This window comes from Anomaloglossus baeobatrachus, chromosome 11, assembly GCF_048569485.1.
Source record: "Anomaloglossus baeobatrachus isolate aAnoBae1 chromosome 11, aAnoBae1.hap1, whole genome shotgun sequence".
Classification (NCBI taxonomy): Eukaryota; Metazoa; Chordata; class Amphibia; order Anura; family Aromobatidae; genus Anomaloglossus; species Anomaloglossus baeobatrachus.
In genome coordinates this window covers 169,123,737-169,140,890 of record NC_134363.1, presented here as the reverse complement: position 1 = coordinate 169,140,890, position 17,154 = coordinate 169,123,737, and the positions used below count along the sequence as shown (strand labels likewise).

Sequence of the window (17,154 nt, the reverse complement as noted above, 5' to 3'; positions counted from 1 at the left end):
CACTGCACAGATGACAGCGACAGAGTTTGCATGATGATATCAGCAAATCTCTGAATAGCTTTCACATCACAGGACTCTGTCTATGGACAGGGGGTCTGCTAAGATACTGGAAGCCTTGCAGTCCAGACCGATACCACAGGGCCAGGGAGCTGTGAGTTCATCGCTCCCGGGTCCCTCTGAGTCGGTACAACATCCTGGGGTAACACCCAGTTCCCACGGTGAGAACTCCGTCACGGACCGCGGCCTATGATAGGCTAAGCGGGCCCGCTGGGAACCTTCCCCGACTTCATCAGGAGTGCGTGTTTCGATCACTCTAACTCCAGAGGGGCCGTCCAGTAGCACAGAACTTGACGGACAAGCGCTTACTAAGCGCCTTATTGACACGCGTTACCCTTTTCCCCCCTGACGTGCTTAACGGTTGGGCTCAGTGTCACAGGGTGGATCCTCCAGTCTCTAGGCTGGCGGCTAGATCCGTAGTATTAGGGGCAGATGTCCATCTCTCACGAATGCCACTGACAGGCAAATAACGCTTATGATGAAATCCATCTATGAAGCCATAGTCGCATCTTTTGCTCCAGCCTTCGCAGCCGTGAGGGCACTCCAAGCTATCTCAGCTTCTCCGGCTGAGATTATTGCGGTTGCACATAACTCTGCCACGCAGGTTGTGTCCTTCACTTCTCAGGCGTAGGTTTCTTCGTTCTACGCCATGAACGCCGTTCCTGGACTCTGCGAGCCGTACAGCGGTAGCATCCACCAATTCAGTGGCAGTCTGCAGGGCCATGTGGCTACGTGAATGGAAGGCAGGCTCTGCTTCCAAGAAGTTCTTAACCGGTTTGCCATTTTATGGCGACCGTTTGTTTGACGAGCAATTGGATGAAGTTACTAGACAGTCTCGTCCTTGCCGCAGTCCAAGACCGATGGGTGAGAGACATTCTGTCTCACGGTTACAGGATACAGCTCTGCTCTCGCCCTCCAACTCGTTTCTTCAGAACATCTCCGCGCCCCGAGTGAGCCGAACACTCTGAAGCCTCGATGTCACAAGTAGACTTCCTACCATCAATTGACATCAAGGATGCTTATCTCCATGTGCCGATCGCACCCGAGCTTCAACGCTTTCTGCGTTTCGCCATCAGGGATGAACACCTTCAGTTCGTGGCACTGCCATTCGGCCTGGCGATAGCCCCACGGGTCTTCACCAAGGTCATGGCAGCAGTGGTGGCGGTCCTACAGGGCCACTCGGTGATCACTTACCTACACGATCCTCTAGTCAAGACACCCTCCTGGGTGGCATGTCAACACAACCTGACCATTGCTCTGGAGACTCTCCAGGGGTTCGGGTAGATCATCAAAATTCCAGGGTCAAAGCTGACACCGACCCAATCACTGACTTATCTCGGAATGGAGTTTTATACTCTCTCAGCGATAGTGAAGCTTCCGCTGCATAGTCAGCGTTCACTACAGACAGGGGTGCAATCTCTCCTTCGGGCCCAGTCACCCCTTGAGGCGCCTCATGCACTGTCCCAGGAAGATGGTGACAGCAAGGGAGGCAGTTCCCTTGCGCAGTTTCGTCTGCGTCCGATTCTTTCGGACACCGCAAATGGGACAGGAGGTCGACGTCCCTAGACAAGACCGTCTCTTTTCCCTTGCAGCAAAACCTCTCTTCAGTGGTGTCTTCTTTCCACTTCCTGGGCGAAGGAAAAATCCTTCCGGCCCCCAGCCGGGGCTGGGGTCACGACGGACGCGAGTCTGTCAGGGTGGGGAGCGGTCTTCCTCCACCACTCGGCTCAGGGAACCTGGACTCCGACAGAGTCCTCCCCTCGGTTAAATGTTCTGGGGATAAGGGCAGTGGATTTAGCCCTAAAGGTGTTCCAGCGGTAGCTGGACGGCAGGCAGATCCAAATTCAGTCGGACAACGCCAAGGCGGTTGCGTACATCAACCACCAGGGCGGCACACGCAGTCGTCAAGCCTTCCGAGCAGTTCGGCAGATGCGGCTGTGGGCGGAAGCCACAGCCTCCAACTTCTCCGCAGTTCACATCCCGGGCGTAGAAAACTGGGAAGCAGATTTTTCTCAGTCGCCAGGGCATGGACGCAGGGGAATGGTCTCTTCACCCGGACGTGTTTCTAGAGATCTGTTGCCGTTGGGGTACGCCGGACGTCGATCTAATGGCGTCTCAGCACTACAACAAAGTCCCGGCATTCATAGCTCGGTCCAAGGATCACAGAGCTCTGGCGGCAGACGCGCTAGTTCACGACTGGTCGCAGTTTCGACTGCCTTTTGTATTTCCTCCTCTGGCACTACTGCCCAGAGGGTTACGCAAGATCAGGTCAGACTGTCGCCGCGCCATCCTCGTTGCTCCAGACTGGCCGAGGTGATCGTGGTACCCGGATCTGTGGCACCTCACGGTGGGTCAACCGTGGGCATTCCCTGACCGACCTGACTTGCTGCCTCAAGGGCCATATTTCCTTCGGAATTCTACGGCTCTAATCCTCACTGTGTGGTGGCTCCTAGCGTCATCAGGGATATCTCCAGATGTCATTGCCACCATGAGACACGCCAGGAAACCAACGTCCGCCAAGATCTCTCACAGGACTTGGAGGAGCTTCTTATCCTGGTGCCCTGATCAGGGTTTTACTCCCTGGCCGTTTGCCTTGCCCACTTTCTTTCGCAAAGGGTGGCCTTCCTAGTGGCAGTCACATCACTCAGAAGAGTATCTCAGCTGGCAGAGCTGTCATGCAAAGCCACCTTCCTGGTGTTTCACCAGGATAGGGTGGTTCTACCTCCGGTCCCGGCCTTTCTCCCTAAGGTATCCCCGTTTCGTCTTACCCTCTTTGGGTCCGCATCCAGTTCACCAATGTGAAAAGGATTTGCATTTATTAGATCTGGTGAGAGCACTCCGGCTCTACATTTCTCGCACGGCGCCCCTGCGCCGGTCTGATGCGCTCTTGTCCTTATCGCGGACCAGAGTAAGGGATTTCAGGTTTTCAAGTCAACCTTGGCTCGGTGAATCAAGGAACCGATTCTTGAAGCATGCCGTTCTTTTGGGCTTCCGATTCCTGCAGGACTGAAGGCCCATTCTACCAGAGCCGTCGGTGTCCTGAGCATTGCGACACCAGACTACGGCTCGGCAGGTGTGTCAGGCGGCTACCTGGTCGAGTCTGCACACTTTCACGAAACACTATCAGGTGCAGGCCGATGATTCGGCAGATGCCAGCCTAGGTAGGCGAGTCCTTCAGGCGGCAGTGGCCCACCTGTAAGAGGGGGCCGTTTTTCGGCTCTTTTATCGAGGTATTCTTTTACCCACCCAGGGATTGCTTTTGGACATCCCAATTGTCTGGGTCTCCCAATGGAGCGACAAAGAAGAAGGGAATTTTGTTTACTTACCGTAAACTCCTTTTCTTCTAGCTCCTATTGGGAGACCCAGCACCCGCCCCTGTTCCCTTCGGGCTGTTGTTCTTTTGTGTACACATGTTGTTCATGTTGAATTGTTCTTTTGGTCCATGGTTTCAGTTCTCCGAACATCCTTCGGATTGAATTTACCTTAGGCCAATTTATAAGTTTCCTCCTTCCTGCTTTTGCACCAAAACTGAGGAGCCCGTGATGCACGGGAGGGTGTATAGCAGAGGGGAGGGGTTACACTTTTTAAAGTGTAATACTTTGTGTGGCCTCCGGAGGCAGAAGCTATACACCCAATTGTCTGGGTCTCCCAATAGGAGCTAGAAGAAAAGGAATTTACGGTAAGTAAACAAAATTCCCTTCTCCTCCAGTTTGCAGTTTTCTGAACATTTTCTTTTTTGTACAGGTTCCATGACTATCGATTGTCTCGGCATTCTCAGTGACTTATCCGACTGTGAGGAGAAGCTTTTCCCTGTTGGTTATCAGTAGGTGTCATTTTATCATTGTTGTTCCCTGCGTACATCCTTAAAAACACAAGAGACCTGCTTAGGCTGCGTACACACATCAGTTTTTGACCATCAGGCGCAATCCGGCAGAAACATGAAAAAACGTATCCGGCGTCTGTTGACGCCGGATGTGGTTTTTTTCCCCATAGACTTCTATTAGCGCCGGATTGCACCGGATGGCCTTGCGTTCCATCTGGCTTTCGCCGGATCCAGCAAAATTTGCTTGTCCGGCGGCCTTATGGAATGTTGAGGTAAACGTTTTTTGTCTCCGGCGAAAAACCGTATCGTGCCGGATCCGGCGCCGTACGGTGTGTTTTATAATGCAAGCCTATGGGCGCCGGATCCGGCGTAATACGGCAAAAAACAGATTAAGGCTGCCGGATCCGTTTTTTTGAACTGAGCATGCTCAATATCACAACTGATCTGTCAAAAAACTGAAGGAACTGATGGAAAAAAACTGATGCAACTGATCCGTTTTTTCGCCGGATCCGTCGCATCAGTTTTTTCGTTGGATTGTGCCTGATGGCAAAAAACTGATGTGTGCACTTAGCCTTACTCCTCCCACACGGAATGATTGACAGCCCTCTTTGTATCTATACAGAGACGGCTGTCAATCATTGTATATGGGCGGGGCTAGCAGGACTTTCACTGCTTCTCCTAGGAGTCCTGGTATATTGTACTCTATTTCTTACTTAAATGCACATATTTGATACTATAAACCATTTTCTTTATCGTTCCTTTGGGAGACCCAGACCATGGGTGTTTAGCTTCTGCCTCCGGAGGACACACAAAGTACTACACTTAAAAGTGTAGCTCCTCCCTCTGAGCTTATACACCCCCTGGAGAACCAGATCTAGCCAGTTTATTGCTTTGTGTTCAGGAGGTCATACATCCACACATGCATTCTCATCTGATTTCTGATTTTTGGAAAGAGTTTGAAGAAAAGCGGGTCCACGTCTGGACCCCCGGCATGTCCCTTCTCACCCCACTGTGTCGGCGGTGCTGTTAAGGTTGATTTCCAAGGCTGGAGCCTTACATGCCGTGCTCCTTCACCATCCCTCCTGGGCTCTGGCTTGAAGTGGGAGTCAGCACGGTTCTCCATGCTTGGCAGGAGACCGGTCTCCATCCGCAGCCCTTCAGGACCCTGCTGGACCGGAGCACTCACCCCCAGGGACTTGGAACCCTGCGTCTCAGCAAGCTAAGTACCTGAGACGTTTATATTTGGGGGTCCCTGTACTTTTTCTTCGGCGCTCCATTGGGAGACCCAGACGATTGGGTGTATAGCTACTGCCTCCGGAGGCCACACAAAGCATTACACTAAAAAGTGTAAGGCCCCTCCCCTTCTGGCTATACACCCCCAGTGGGATCACTGGCTCACCAGTTTTCTGCTTTGTGCGAAGGAGGTCAGACATCCACGCATAGCTCCACTGTTTAGTCAGCAGTAGCTGCTGACTATATCGGATGGAAGAAAAGAGGGCCCATATAGGGCCCCCAGCATGCTCCCTTCTCACCCCGCTTGTGGTTTGTAAGGTTGAGGTACCTATTGCTGGTACGGCGGCTGGAGCCCACATGCTGTTTTCCTTTCCCATCCCCCTGAGGGGCTCTGAGGAAGTGGGATCTTACCGGCCCCAAAGCCCTGAGGCCGGGCTCCATCCACAGACCCATTGAACCTGCTGGATACGGAGCTGGGTACCGTTCAGGGACATGGCCCTGCACCATTCAGGTACTCTGTGTCCCCGTACACACAGGCACAGCACACTCCAGACTTGCTGGGTGTGCTAGTGCGCCGGGGACAGTAAAGGGTTACAGTCACTGCAGCCTAGCTGAGTGACTTTATGTATTGGGAACTACCGCGCCGGACGCTCCGGGAGCGGCGGCGCGGCTGGGACTTGTAGTGCGCCGGGGACTTAGCGCCGACCGCGCTTTTACGGCGGCGGCGCTTATAAATCCAGTCCCCGGCTTTTGCGGCCTAACTCCGCTTCGTTCCCGCCCCCACCCTGTCAATCAGGGTAGGGGAGAGACGCTGTACAATCAGCAGCGCCGAGGGCTGGAGCCTTATTTACATGCTCCAGCCCTCTCACTGGACACTGTGGGACGCCGGTTTCCCGCTCTGACTTGGGGGCACGCCCACGGCCCGCCCCTACCCACACGAGCTGGAGAAGGACGCCGGCAGCCATTCCTGCAGTCCGAGCTGAGAGATCGGACTCTGGGCAACCAGGCACAGGACTAGGGCGACCACACACCCGCTTATAGGCGGGCGGTAAGCGGCACCTGACGTGCTGACCCCACTAAATACCGCAGTTGTCCATTTGTATTTTATGCTTACACTGCATAGGTCGCTATTTTTGGCTATATGCCCTCTTAGATGGCGACACATCAGCAGCAGGAAAGCAGGGGTGCTAAGGCACAGGCTTTCTATGCTGCTTGTATTGCATGTACTGAAGTGTTCATGTGTATTTATGCTTGTATGCTATACACTGCACTGTACGGTCGCTAGTCTGGGCTATTTTCGCCTAGAATGACTAGACTACAGCAGCAGAAAAGCAAGGGTGCTGAGGCACAGGTTTTTTTCTATGCTGCTTGTATTGCAGGGGTTGCAGTGTTCATTTGTACTTATGCTTGTATGCTATACATTGCACTGTATGGTCGCTATTCTGGGCTATATTCCCCTAGATGGCTAGTCTACAGCAGCAGAAAAGCAGGGGTGCCAAGGCACAGGCTTTCTATGCTGCTTGTATTGCATGTGCTGCAGTGTTCATTTGTACTTTATGCTTGTATGCTATACATTGCACTGTACGGTCGCCATTCTTGGCTCTATATCCTAGATGGCTAGCCGGCAGCAGCATATAAGCAACACAGGCTTTCGATGCTGTTTTTGCTGCATGTGATACTGTTCCACGGCACTGAACCCCATTGTGTGCAATGCTCCCCTGTAGCACTTGGTCAGCCGGGGTCTCTACTAGACGTGGCCAAAGGAACCACCTGTCAACCCTGTCCAAGGACAGGGATGGAGTTGCAATGGGATAGAGACTTGCAGTCCGGACAGGCCATGGGCAATCTGGATCATTGCTCCCTGGCCACCCTCATTTGGAATAAAATCGGTGCTCCGGGGGGGGTCCCAGGAGGCTCTCTGTATGATGAGGCAGACGTAGCTCATCAGGACTTTGATCCTGACACCGCTCTCAATCCGGATACACCGGATGGTGACGCCATAAGGAATGATCCTATAGCGTCCATCAATGGAATGTTGGATCTTTCTCCCTCAGCTCCCCCAGCGGAGGAGTCAGCTTCACAGCAGGAGGAGTCCCATTTCAGTAGCTCAAACGTATATTGAGTATTTTTCTGGCCACGCTGACTTCAGAGCAGCAGTCCAGGAACACCACGCTTACCAGATAAGCGTTTTCTCCAAACGTATTAAGGATACACGTTATCCTTTTCCCCCTGACGTGGTCAAGCGCGGGACCCAGGGTCCAAAGGTGGATTCTCCAATCTCCAGGCTTGCGGCTAGAGCATAGTTGCAGTGGAGATGGGACTTCACTTAAAGATGCTAGACAGATGGACTCTGGTTGAAATCTGTCTATGAGGCTATCGGCGTGTCGGTTGCTCCGGCATTTACAGCCGTATGGGCACCCTAAGCTTTTCAGCTGTTCTTGCACAGCTGGTCTTGAGCATATGTACATTTGTGCCGCAGGGGCGTCCGTAACCTCGCAATGTCTGCATTGCGACTTACCCTATTAATGCTGTCCTGGAAGGACAGTCGAGGTTTCGGTCCTTCCCAAGCTCGGGCAGGTCCCAATTGTCCTCGTCCAAAAGAGCTGAAAAGCCTCAGAGGGGCTCAGCTTCCGGGGGCTCAATCACGCCCAAGGAAGGCAGCCGGAGGAACCGCTACCAAGGCGGTCTCCTCATGACTCTCAGCTCTCTCATCTCTCCGCATCCGCGGTTGATGGCAGACTCGCTCGCCTTTGGCGACATTTAGCTGCCACAGGTCACAGACCGGTGGGTGAGGGACATTGTGCCCACGTGCACAGGACAGAGTTCTGTTCTCGTCCTCCGACTCGATTCTTCAGAACGTCCCCACCTCCCCACCGAGCCGATGCTCTTCTGCAGGCAGAAGGAGTGGTAATCCCTGTTCCTCTTCAGGAACAAGACACGGTTTTCCTCCAATCTGGTTGTGGTGCCAAAAAAGGACGGCTCTTTCCATTCCGTTCTGGACCCAAAACTGCTCAACAAGCACGTGGAGGCCAGGCGGTTCCGGATGAAACCCTCCGCTCCGTCATTGCCTCAATGTCTCAAGGAAATTTCCTAGCATCAATAGACATCAAAGATGCTTATCTCCACGTGCCGATTGCTACAGAGCACCAACGTTTTCTACGTTTTGTGATAGGAGACGAACATCTCCAGTTCGTAGCTCTGCCATTTGGTCTGGCGACAGCCCCACGGGTGTTCACCAAGGTCATGGCGGCAGTGGTAGCAGTCTTGCACTCACAGGGACACTCTGTGATCCCTTACTTGGACGATCTACTTGTCAAGGCACCCTCTCAAGAGGCATGCCAACTCAGCCTGAATGTTGCGCTGGAGACTCTCCAGACGTTCGGGTGGATCATCAACTTCTCAAAGTCAAACCTGTCACCGACCCAATCACTAACGTATCTTGGCATGGAGTTTCATACCCTCTCAGCGCTAGTGAAGCTTCCGCTGGACAAGCAGCGGTCACTACAGACCGGGGTGCAGACTCTCCGTCACGGTCAGTCGCACTCCTTAAGACGCCTCATGCACTTCCTCGGGAAGATGGTGGCGGCAATGGAGGCGGTTCCGTTTGCGCAGTTTCATCTGCGTCCTCTTTATTGGGACATTCTCCGCCAATGGGACGGGAAGTCAACATCCCTGAACAGGAAAGTATCCCTTTCACAGACGGCCAAGGACTCTCTGCAATGGTGGCCTCTTCCCACCTCATTATCACAGGGAAGATCCTTCCTACCACCGTCTTGGGCGGTAGTCACGACAGACGCGAGTCTGTCAGGGTGGGGAGCAGTGTTTCTCCACCACAGGGCTCAGGGTACGTGGACTCAGCAGGAGTCCACCCTTCAGATCAATGTTCTGGAAATCAGAGCAGTGTATCTTGCCCTACTAGCCTTCCAACAGTGGCTGGAAGGGAAGCAGATCCGAATTCAATCGGACAACTCCACAGCGGTGGCATACATCAATCACCAAGGTCGGCAAGCCTTCCAGGAAGTCCGGCGGATTATGATGTGGGCGGAAGCCACGGCCTCCACCGTATCCGCAGTTCACATCCCCGGCGTAGAAAACTGGGAAGCAGACTTCCTCAGCCGCCAGGGCATGGACGCAGGGGAATGGTCCCTTCACCCGGACGTGTTTCAGGAAATCTGTAGCCGCTGGGGAAGGCCGGACGTCGACCTAATGGCGTCCAGGCACAACAACAAGGTCCCAACCTTCATAGCACGGTCCCGCGATCACAGAGCTCTGGCGGCAGACGCCTTAGTGCAAGATTGGTCGCAGTTCCGGCTCCCTTATGTGTTTCCACCTCTTGCACTCTTGCCCAGAGTGCTACGCAAGATCAGATCCGACTGCAGCCGCGTCATACTCGTCGCCCCAGACTGGCCAAGGAGGGCGTGGTATCCGGATCTGTGGCATCTCACGGTCGGCCAACCGTGGGCACTACCAGACCGACCAGACTTACTGTCCCAAGGGCCGTTTTTCCATCGGAATTCTGCGGCCCTGAACCTGACTGTGTGGCCATTGAGTCCTGGATCCTAGGGTCTTCAGGATTATCCCAAGGGGTCGTTGCCACCATGAGACAGGCTAGGAAGCCCACGTCCGCTAAGATCTACCACAGAACGTGGAGGATATTCTTATCCTGGTGCTCTGCTCAGGGAGTGTCTCCCTGGCCATTTGCATTGCCTACCTTTCTTTCTTTCCTGCAATCTGGGTTAGAAAAAGGTTTGTCGCTCGGCTCCCTTAAAGGGCAAGTCTCGGCGCTATCCGTCTTTTTTCAGAAGCGTCTAGCACGACTTCCTAAGGTGCGCACGTTCCTGCAGGGGGTTTGTCATATTGTACCCCCGTACAAGCGGCCGTTAGATCCATGGGATCTGAACAGGGTACTAGTTGCCCTCCAGAAGCCGCCCTTCGAGCCTCTGAGGGAGGTTTCACTTTCTAGACTATCACAGAAAGTGGCTTTTCTGGTAGCGATCACATCTCTTCGGAGAGTGTCTGAGCTAGCAGCGCTGTCTTCCAAGGCTCCCTTCCTGGTCTTCCACCAGGACAAGGTAGTGCTGCGCCCCATTCAGGAGTTTCTCCCGAAGGTGGTATCCTCTTTTCATCTTAATCAGGATATCTCTTTGCCTTCGTTTTGTCCTCATGCAGTTCATCGGTATGAGAAGGATTTACATTTGTTAGATCTGGTGAGAGCACTCAGAATCTACATTTCCCGCACGGCGCCCCTGCGCCGTTCGGATGCACTCTTTGTCCTTGTCGCTGGTAAGCGCAAAGGGTCGCAGGCTTCTAAGGCCACCCTGGCTCGATGGATCAAAGAACCAATTCTTGAAGCCTACCGTTCTGCTGGGCTTCCGGTTCCATCAGGGCTGAAGGCCCATTCTACCAGAGCCGTGGGTGCGTCCTGGGCATTGCGACACCAGGCTACGGCTCAACAGGTGTGCCAGGCAGCTACCTGGTCGAGTCTGCACACTTTCACCAAACATTATCAGGTGCATACCTATGCTTCGGCGGACGCCAGCCTAGGTAGAAGAGTCCTGCAGGCGGCAGTTGCCTCCCCGTAGGGGAGGGCTGTCTTCGCAGCTCTAACATGAGGTATTTCTTTACCCACCCAGGGACAGCTTTTGGACGTCCCAATCGTCTGGGTCTCCCAATGGAGCGCCGAAGAAGAAGGGAATTTTGTTACTTACCGTAAATTCCTTTTCTTCTAGCTCCTATTGGGAGACCCAGCACCCGCCCTGTTGTCCTTCGGGATTTTTGGGTTTTTTCGGGTACACATGTTGTTCATGTTGAACGGTTTTTCAGTTCTCCGATGTTACTCGGAGTGAATTTGTTTAACCAAGTTATTGGCTTTCCTCCTTCTTGCTTTTGCACTAAAACTGGTGAGCCAGTGATCCCACTGGGGGTGTATAGCCAGAAGGGGAGGGGCCTTACACTTTTTAGTGTAATGCTTTGTGTGGCCTCCGGAGGCAGTAGCTATACACCCAATCGTCTGGGTCTCCCAATAGGAGCTAGAAGAAAAGGAATTTACGGTAAGTAACAAAATTCCCTTCATTGTTGTGGGAGAGTGTGCTGACTGTGTTTTGTGACATTTCCGGCGGGTTCTCTGGCTGTCGCCTGAGAACCGCGCCGATGGTGCCTACGCGCCGGCCGCGCTGCTCAAATTTAGGCCCCGGCTTCGCCGGAGGCCTAGTTTCGGTTTCTCTGCCCTCGCATGTCACTCATGCAGAGGGACAGGCTCGGCTCCACCCGGCGGCCGTTCAGCACAGGGGAGGCACTCCTCACTGCAGTGTGTGTCTCCTCCCCTGTAGGTCTCTATGGCCCTCCAGATCCCGCTCCTCATGCACGTCCCGCCCCCTCTCTTCGCTCCGGCGGCCATTTTCTCAGCGTTCTCTCTGCAGCAGCACTGGTCTGCAGCATCTCTTCTGAGTTGCTGTGCTTGGGGGTCCGGGCTTTGGGATCTGGAGGGCACACAACACCGCTCCAGCGGTCTGGTAAGCCACAACCGGTCTCCGGTTGTGGACCTCTGATTATACTCTCTGGGGTTCATTCTCTGGCAGAGCCCCCACTCCAGCAGCATGTCTCACGAGGAGCAAGGCTCCAAAGCTGTATTCAGTGTGCACTGCATGTAAGCTCCTGCTGCCTGAACCGAGCACCTTCCCACATTGTGATGCCTGCTCTAACCTGGCGGTGCCTCAGCCTGGAGTCTCACCCCCAGTGGTCTCTCAGGCTGCCCCTGCTCCTGTGGCTGAACCCCCGGCTTGGGTAGAATCCTTTTCTAGGTCTATCTCCCAGTCTTTTGCAGACTCCATGGGACTTCTGTCCAGGACTTTGCTGAACATGTATCAGCCCCTTTCACAGGGTGCTTCTGCTGCTAGGGGTCTCTCAGGACCGGAGCTCACAGAGGATTCATCCTCTGGTCCCAGACCCCGTCCTTCTAAGAAGAGACGCAGGGTTCCCTCTCCTTCCTCGTCCCGCGGCTCTGATTCAGGAGCTGACTCGCAGGACGAGGAGGATGCCTTCACGGGGGGCTCGGAGGTTAACTCCATGTGCCCCATTGATCTGTCCGAAAGTGACTCAGATGTTAGTGATTTGATTGCCTCCATTAATTCTGTACTGGATCTCAATCCGCCAGTATCAGAGGAACAACCCTCTCTGGCAGAAAAGCACCAGTTTACCTCACCTAAGAGAGCAAAGAGTGTGTTCTTTAACCACTCCAGTTTTCAGGCCGCTGTGACCAAGCCCAGGGCCTGTCCTGACAAACGCTTCCCAAAGCGTGGTTCTGATGACAGCTTTCCCTTTCCACCTGAGGGGGTCAAGGAGTGGGCTCATTCCCCAAAGGTAGACCCTCCGGTGTATAGACTCTCAGCCCGGACCGTTGTATCGATGGCCGATGGCACCTCTCTTAAGGATTCCACTGACCACCAGATTGACCTTCTGGCCAAATCCGTATTTGAAGCGGCGGGGGCCTCGTTCTCTCCCACTTTTGCAGCAGTGTGGGCTCTCAAAGCCATCTCTGCTTCTCTGGAGGAGATGCATTCCCTCGCCAGGGAATCTATGCCCGAAATGGTTGCCTTAACTTCCCAAGCTTCAGCTTTTTCATCCTATGCCATGTCTGCCATGCTGGAAGCTTCTCACCGCACTGCGGTGGCTTTGGCTAATTCCCTCGCTATCCGCAGGATATTGTGGCTTCCAGAGAGGAAGGCAGATGCTTCTTCAAAGAAGTACCTTGCGGGGCTCCCTTTTGCTGGGTCCTGACTGTTCGGTGAACAACTGGATGAAATTATTAAGGAAGCTACTGGCGGGAAGAGTACTTCCATGCCACAAACCAAAACCAGGAAGCCTGTCCAGAGCAGGAATCAGTCGAGGTTTTGTTCCTTTCGTTCCTCCAACTGGTCGTCCTCTAAGCCCTCGGCCTCGTCCACTAACTCAGCCAAGGACCAGAAATCCAACTGGCGCCCAAAAGCGCGTCCGCAAAAGACCGCAGGAGGTGCTGCCGCCAAGGCAGCCTCCTCGTGACTATCTGTCAGCGCCAGCAACGTCCTTGGTCGGTGGCAGGCTCTCCCACTTTGGCGACGCGTGGTTTCAACACGTCTCCGATCAGTGGGTGAGGGACATCATCTCCCACGGCTACAGGATAGAATTCTCTTCCAGCCCGCCAAACAGATTTTTTTCTGTCAACTTCCCCCTGCTCCAAGGCCGCCGCCTTCTCTCAGGCCGTGGCATCCTTGCAGGCCAACGGAGTAATTGTACCGGTTCCCGCCCGGGAACGGTTCAGAGGTTTCTACTCAAATCTCTTCCTAGTCCCCAAAAAGGACGGTACCTTCCGGCCCATCCTGATCTCAAGCTTCTCAACAAGCATGTTCAGGTGCGGCATTTTCGCATGGAGTCTCTGCGATCAGTCATTGCCTCAATGACCCAAGGGGATTTCCTGGCATCCATCGACATCAGAGATGCCTATCTGCATGTGCCAATTGCAGTTTCACACCAGCGTTGGCTACGTTTTGCAATCGGAGAGGAACATTTCCAATTCGTGGCTCTCCCCTTCGGGTTGGCCACAGCTCCTCGGGTATTCACCAAGGTCATGGCAGCAGTGATTGCGGTCCTGCACCTACAGGGGTTGGCAGTGATCCCTTACCTGGACGACCTTCTAGTCAAGGCGTCATCCAGCATGGACTGTCAGCGGAGTGTCTCGCTCACTCTCGCCACTCTAGCCCAATTCGGGTGGCTTGTCAATCTTCCCAAATCCACTCTGACTCCGACCCAGAGTCTCACGTACCTAGGAATGCAGTTCGAGACACTGCCGGCACTTGTGAAGTTGCCCTTAGTCAAACAGCAGTCCCTCCAACTGGCGGTGCGCTCTCTGCTGAGGCCCCACCGTTATTCCCTCAGGCGCCTGATGCAGGTGCTGGGTCAGATGGTGGCGTCAATGGAGGCTGTTCCCTTTGCCCAGTTCCATCTGCGGCCTCTGCAGCTGGACATTCTCCGCTGTTGGGACAAGCGGCCTTCCTCCTTGCACAGGTTAGTGGTTCTGTCGCCACAGACCAGGAGCTCTCTTCAGTGGTGGCTTCGGCCCCTCTCTCTGTCTCAGGGGCGCTCCTTTCTGGCCCCGTCCTGGGTGATCCTCACCACGGATGCCAGTCTATCCGGCTGGGGAGCGGTATGTCTCCACCACCGAGCGCAGGGCACTTGGACTCCGTCCGAGTCAGCCCTTTCGATCAATGTGCTGGAAACCAGATCCGTGCTTCTGGCTCTCCTAGCTTTTCACCATCTGCTGGCGGGCAGGCACATCCGAGTTCAGTCAGACAACGCGACAGCGGTTGCCTACATCAATCACCAAGGCGGGACACGCAGCCGCCTGGCAATGTTGGAGGTAAAACGCATCCTTCAATGGGCGGAGGACTCCAAGTCCACCATATCCGCAGTCCACATCCCAGGCGTGAAAAATTGGGAGGCAGATTATCTCAGCCGTCAAACCGTGGACAGTGGCGAGTGGTCCCTGCACCCGGCAGTTTTTCAGTCAATCTTCCGCAAATGGGGCACTCCGGACGTGGACCTAATGGCATCCCGTCACAACAACAAAGTTCCCGTTTACGTGGCTCGCTCCCACGATCCTCAGGCTTTCGCCGCGGACGCTCTGGTTCAAGACTGGTCCCAGTTTCGTCTGTCCACCGTGTTTCCCCCTCTAGCTCTCTTGCCCAGAGTCCTGCGCAAGATCAGAATGGAAGGCCGTCGAGTCATCCTCATTGCTCCGGACTGGCCCAGGCGAGCTTGGTACCCAGACCTGCTCCATCTGTCCGTAGAGGTGCCGTGGCATCTTCTGGACCATCCAGACCTTCTCTCACAAGGTCCGTTTTTCCGCCTGAATTCTGCGGCTCTCAGATTGACGGCGTGGCTCTTGAGTCCTGGATCTTAACGGCTTCTGGTATCCCTCCTGAAGTCATCTCCACTATGACTCGGGCCCGTAAGTCTTCCTCTGCCAAGATCTATTACAGGACTTGGAAAATTTTCCTGTCCTGGTGTCGCTCTTCCGGCCATCCTCCTTGGCCATTTTCCTTGCCGACCCTTCTGTCCTTTCTACAGTCCGGTCTGCAGCTGGGACTGTCCCTCAACTCTCTCAAGGGACAAGTCTCAGCTCTGTCAGTGCTGTTCCAGCGGCATCTCGCCCGGCTGGCTCAGGTCCGCACCTTCATGCAAGGCGCGTCTCACATCATTCCGCCTTACCGGCGGCCCTTGGATCCCTGGGACCTCAATTTGGTTCTCACGGTTTTGCAGAAACCCCCCTTTGAGCCTCTTAGGGAGGTTTCTTTGTTTCGTCTGTCACAGAAAGTGGTCTTTCTAGTGGCCATAACTTCCCTCAGGAGAGTCTCCGATTTGGCTGCGCTCTCTTCGGAGTCACCTTTTTTGTTTTTTCATCAAGACAAGGTGGTTCTCCGTCCGACTCCGGACTTTCTTCCTAAGGTGGTCTCTCCTTTCCACCTTAACCAGGACATTACCCTACCTTCCTTTTGTCCTGCTCCTGTTCATCGCTTTGAAAAAGCGTTGCATACTCTGGATCTGGTGCGTGCTCTCCGGATCTATGTGTCTCGCACCGCTGCTCTTAGGCGGTGCACCTCTCTTTTTGTGCTAACCACAGGTCGGCGCAAGGGCCTCCCTGCTTCTAAGCCGACCTTAGCCCGTTGGATTAGGTCGACCATTTCGGACGCCTACCAGTGTTCTCAGGTGCCTCCCCCGCCGGGGATCAAGGCACACTCGACCAGAGCTGTCGGTGCCTCTTGGGCTTTCAGGCACCAGGCTACGGCTCAACAAGTCTGTCAGGCTGCCACTTAGACTAGCCTGCATACGTTTTTCGAAGCACTACCAAGTGCATGCTCATGCTTCGGCAGATGCGAGCTTGGGCAGACGCATCCTTCAGGTGGCTGTCGCCCATTTGTGAAGTTAGGCTCCGCCTACTTCTTAGTTTTTCTGTTTATTTCCCACCCAAGGACTGCTTTGAGACGTCCCATGGTCTGGGTCTCACATAGGAACGATAAAGAAAAAGAGAATTTTGTTTACTTACCGTAAATTCTTTTTCTTATAGTTCCGTATTGGGAGACCCAGCACCCTCCCTGTTGCCTATTTCTTGTTCCGCATGTTATCACCGGCTGTTGTCGTGGACAGAGTCTCTGGTTGTTCCGGTTCTTGCTCTGTTCTACTTTTGGGTGGCTATTCTCCTTCAGCTTTTGCACTAAACTGGCTAGATCTGGTTCTCCAGGGGGTGTATAAGCTCAGAGGGAGGAGCTACACTTTTAAGTGTAGTACTTTGTGTGTCCTCCGGAGGCAGAAGCTAAACACCCATGGTCTGGGTCTCCCAATACGGAACTATAAGAAAAAGAATTTACGGTAAGTAAACAAAATTCTCTTTTTTGCAATTGGATCGATAGTGATACAATTACTCAGTAATCTTTGCTACAGTCCTTTATGACCGAAACATAATGAACATTAATATGTATAAATCATCGAGTCCACAAACGCCCTTTAGAATCAGTGACGTTGATCCCTGGCGATTGTTCAGAGTCGGCCCAAGCCTCAAATAATTAAAATGTCATCCCCCCCCCTTGCAGATGTTCTCGCGTGTACTGGAGTACAACAGACGCCCGGAAACGTTGTGTTTATACATGTAAAATCCTGGAATGTCGGCCCCCTCCTGCCGAAACGGATATCAACAGCACTGTGCAGCACGAGGAAAACCGCACCATCGCGCACAGCCCGCCGCGTGATGAAATGCATGGTAAGACGGCAGAAAATAATGAATTAAACAAAATATCAACAAATTATCTCACTTCATCTTTTACAACATGTCAGACTAAGGAAATCTGTCTGCTTCAGATACCACAGGTTCCCTTTTATTGTGTCAGTCACACAAAGGCACAATGATGTGTTTCTTGTCTGTGTCAGTGGGGCAGAACAGATGAGTGAGGACGTTGTGCACAACTCTACGTGTGCACGGCAGCTGCATGGTCCCTCTGACTTCACCCTTTGTT

General features: G+C 53.6%; 1 protein-coding gene across 3 annotated transcripts in view; it reads left to right on the top strand.

Annotated features, from left to right (window-relative positions):
- The window catches only part of KMT2A (lysine methyltransferase 2A), a 387,559-nt gene that overhangs the window by 273,609 nt on the left and 96,796 nt on the right, over nucleotides 1–17,154 (top strand). For all 3 annotated transcript variants that reach the window (XM_075328635.1, XM_075328633.1, XM_075328634.1), the window contains exons 24-25: nucleotides 3,802–3,880; nucleotides 16,735–16,901. In XM_075328635.1, coding sequence (XP_075184750.1) covers nucleotides 3,802–3,880; nucleotides 16,735–16,901 — 246 coding nt within the window. The remainder of the gene's footprint in view (nucleotides 1–3,801; nucleotides 3,881–16,734; nucleotides 16,902–17,154) is intronic.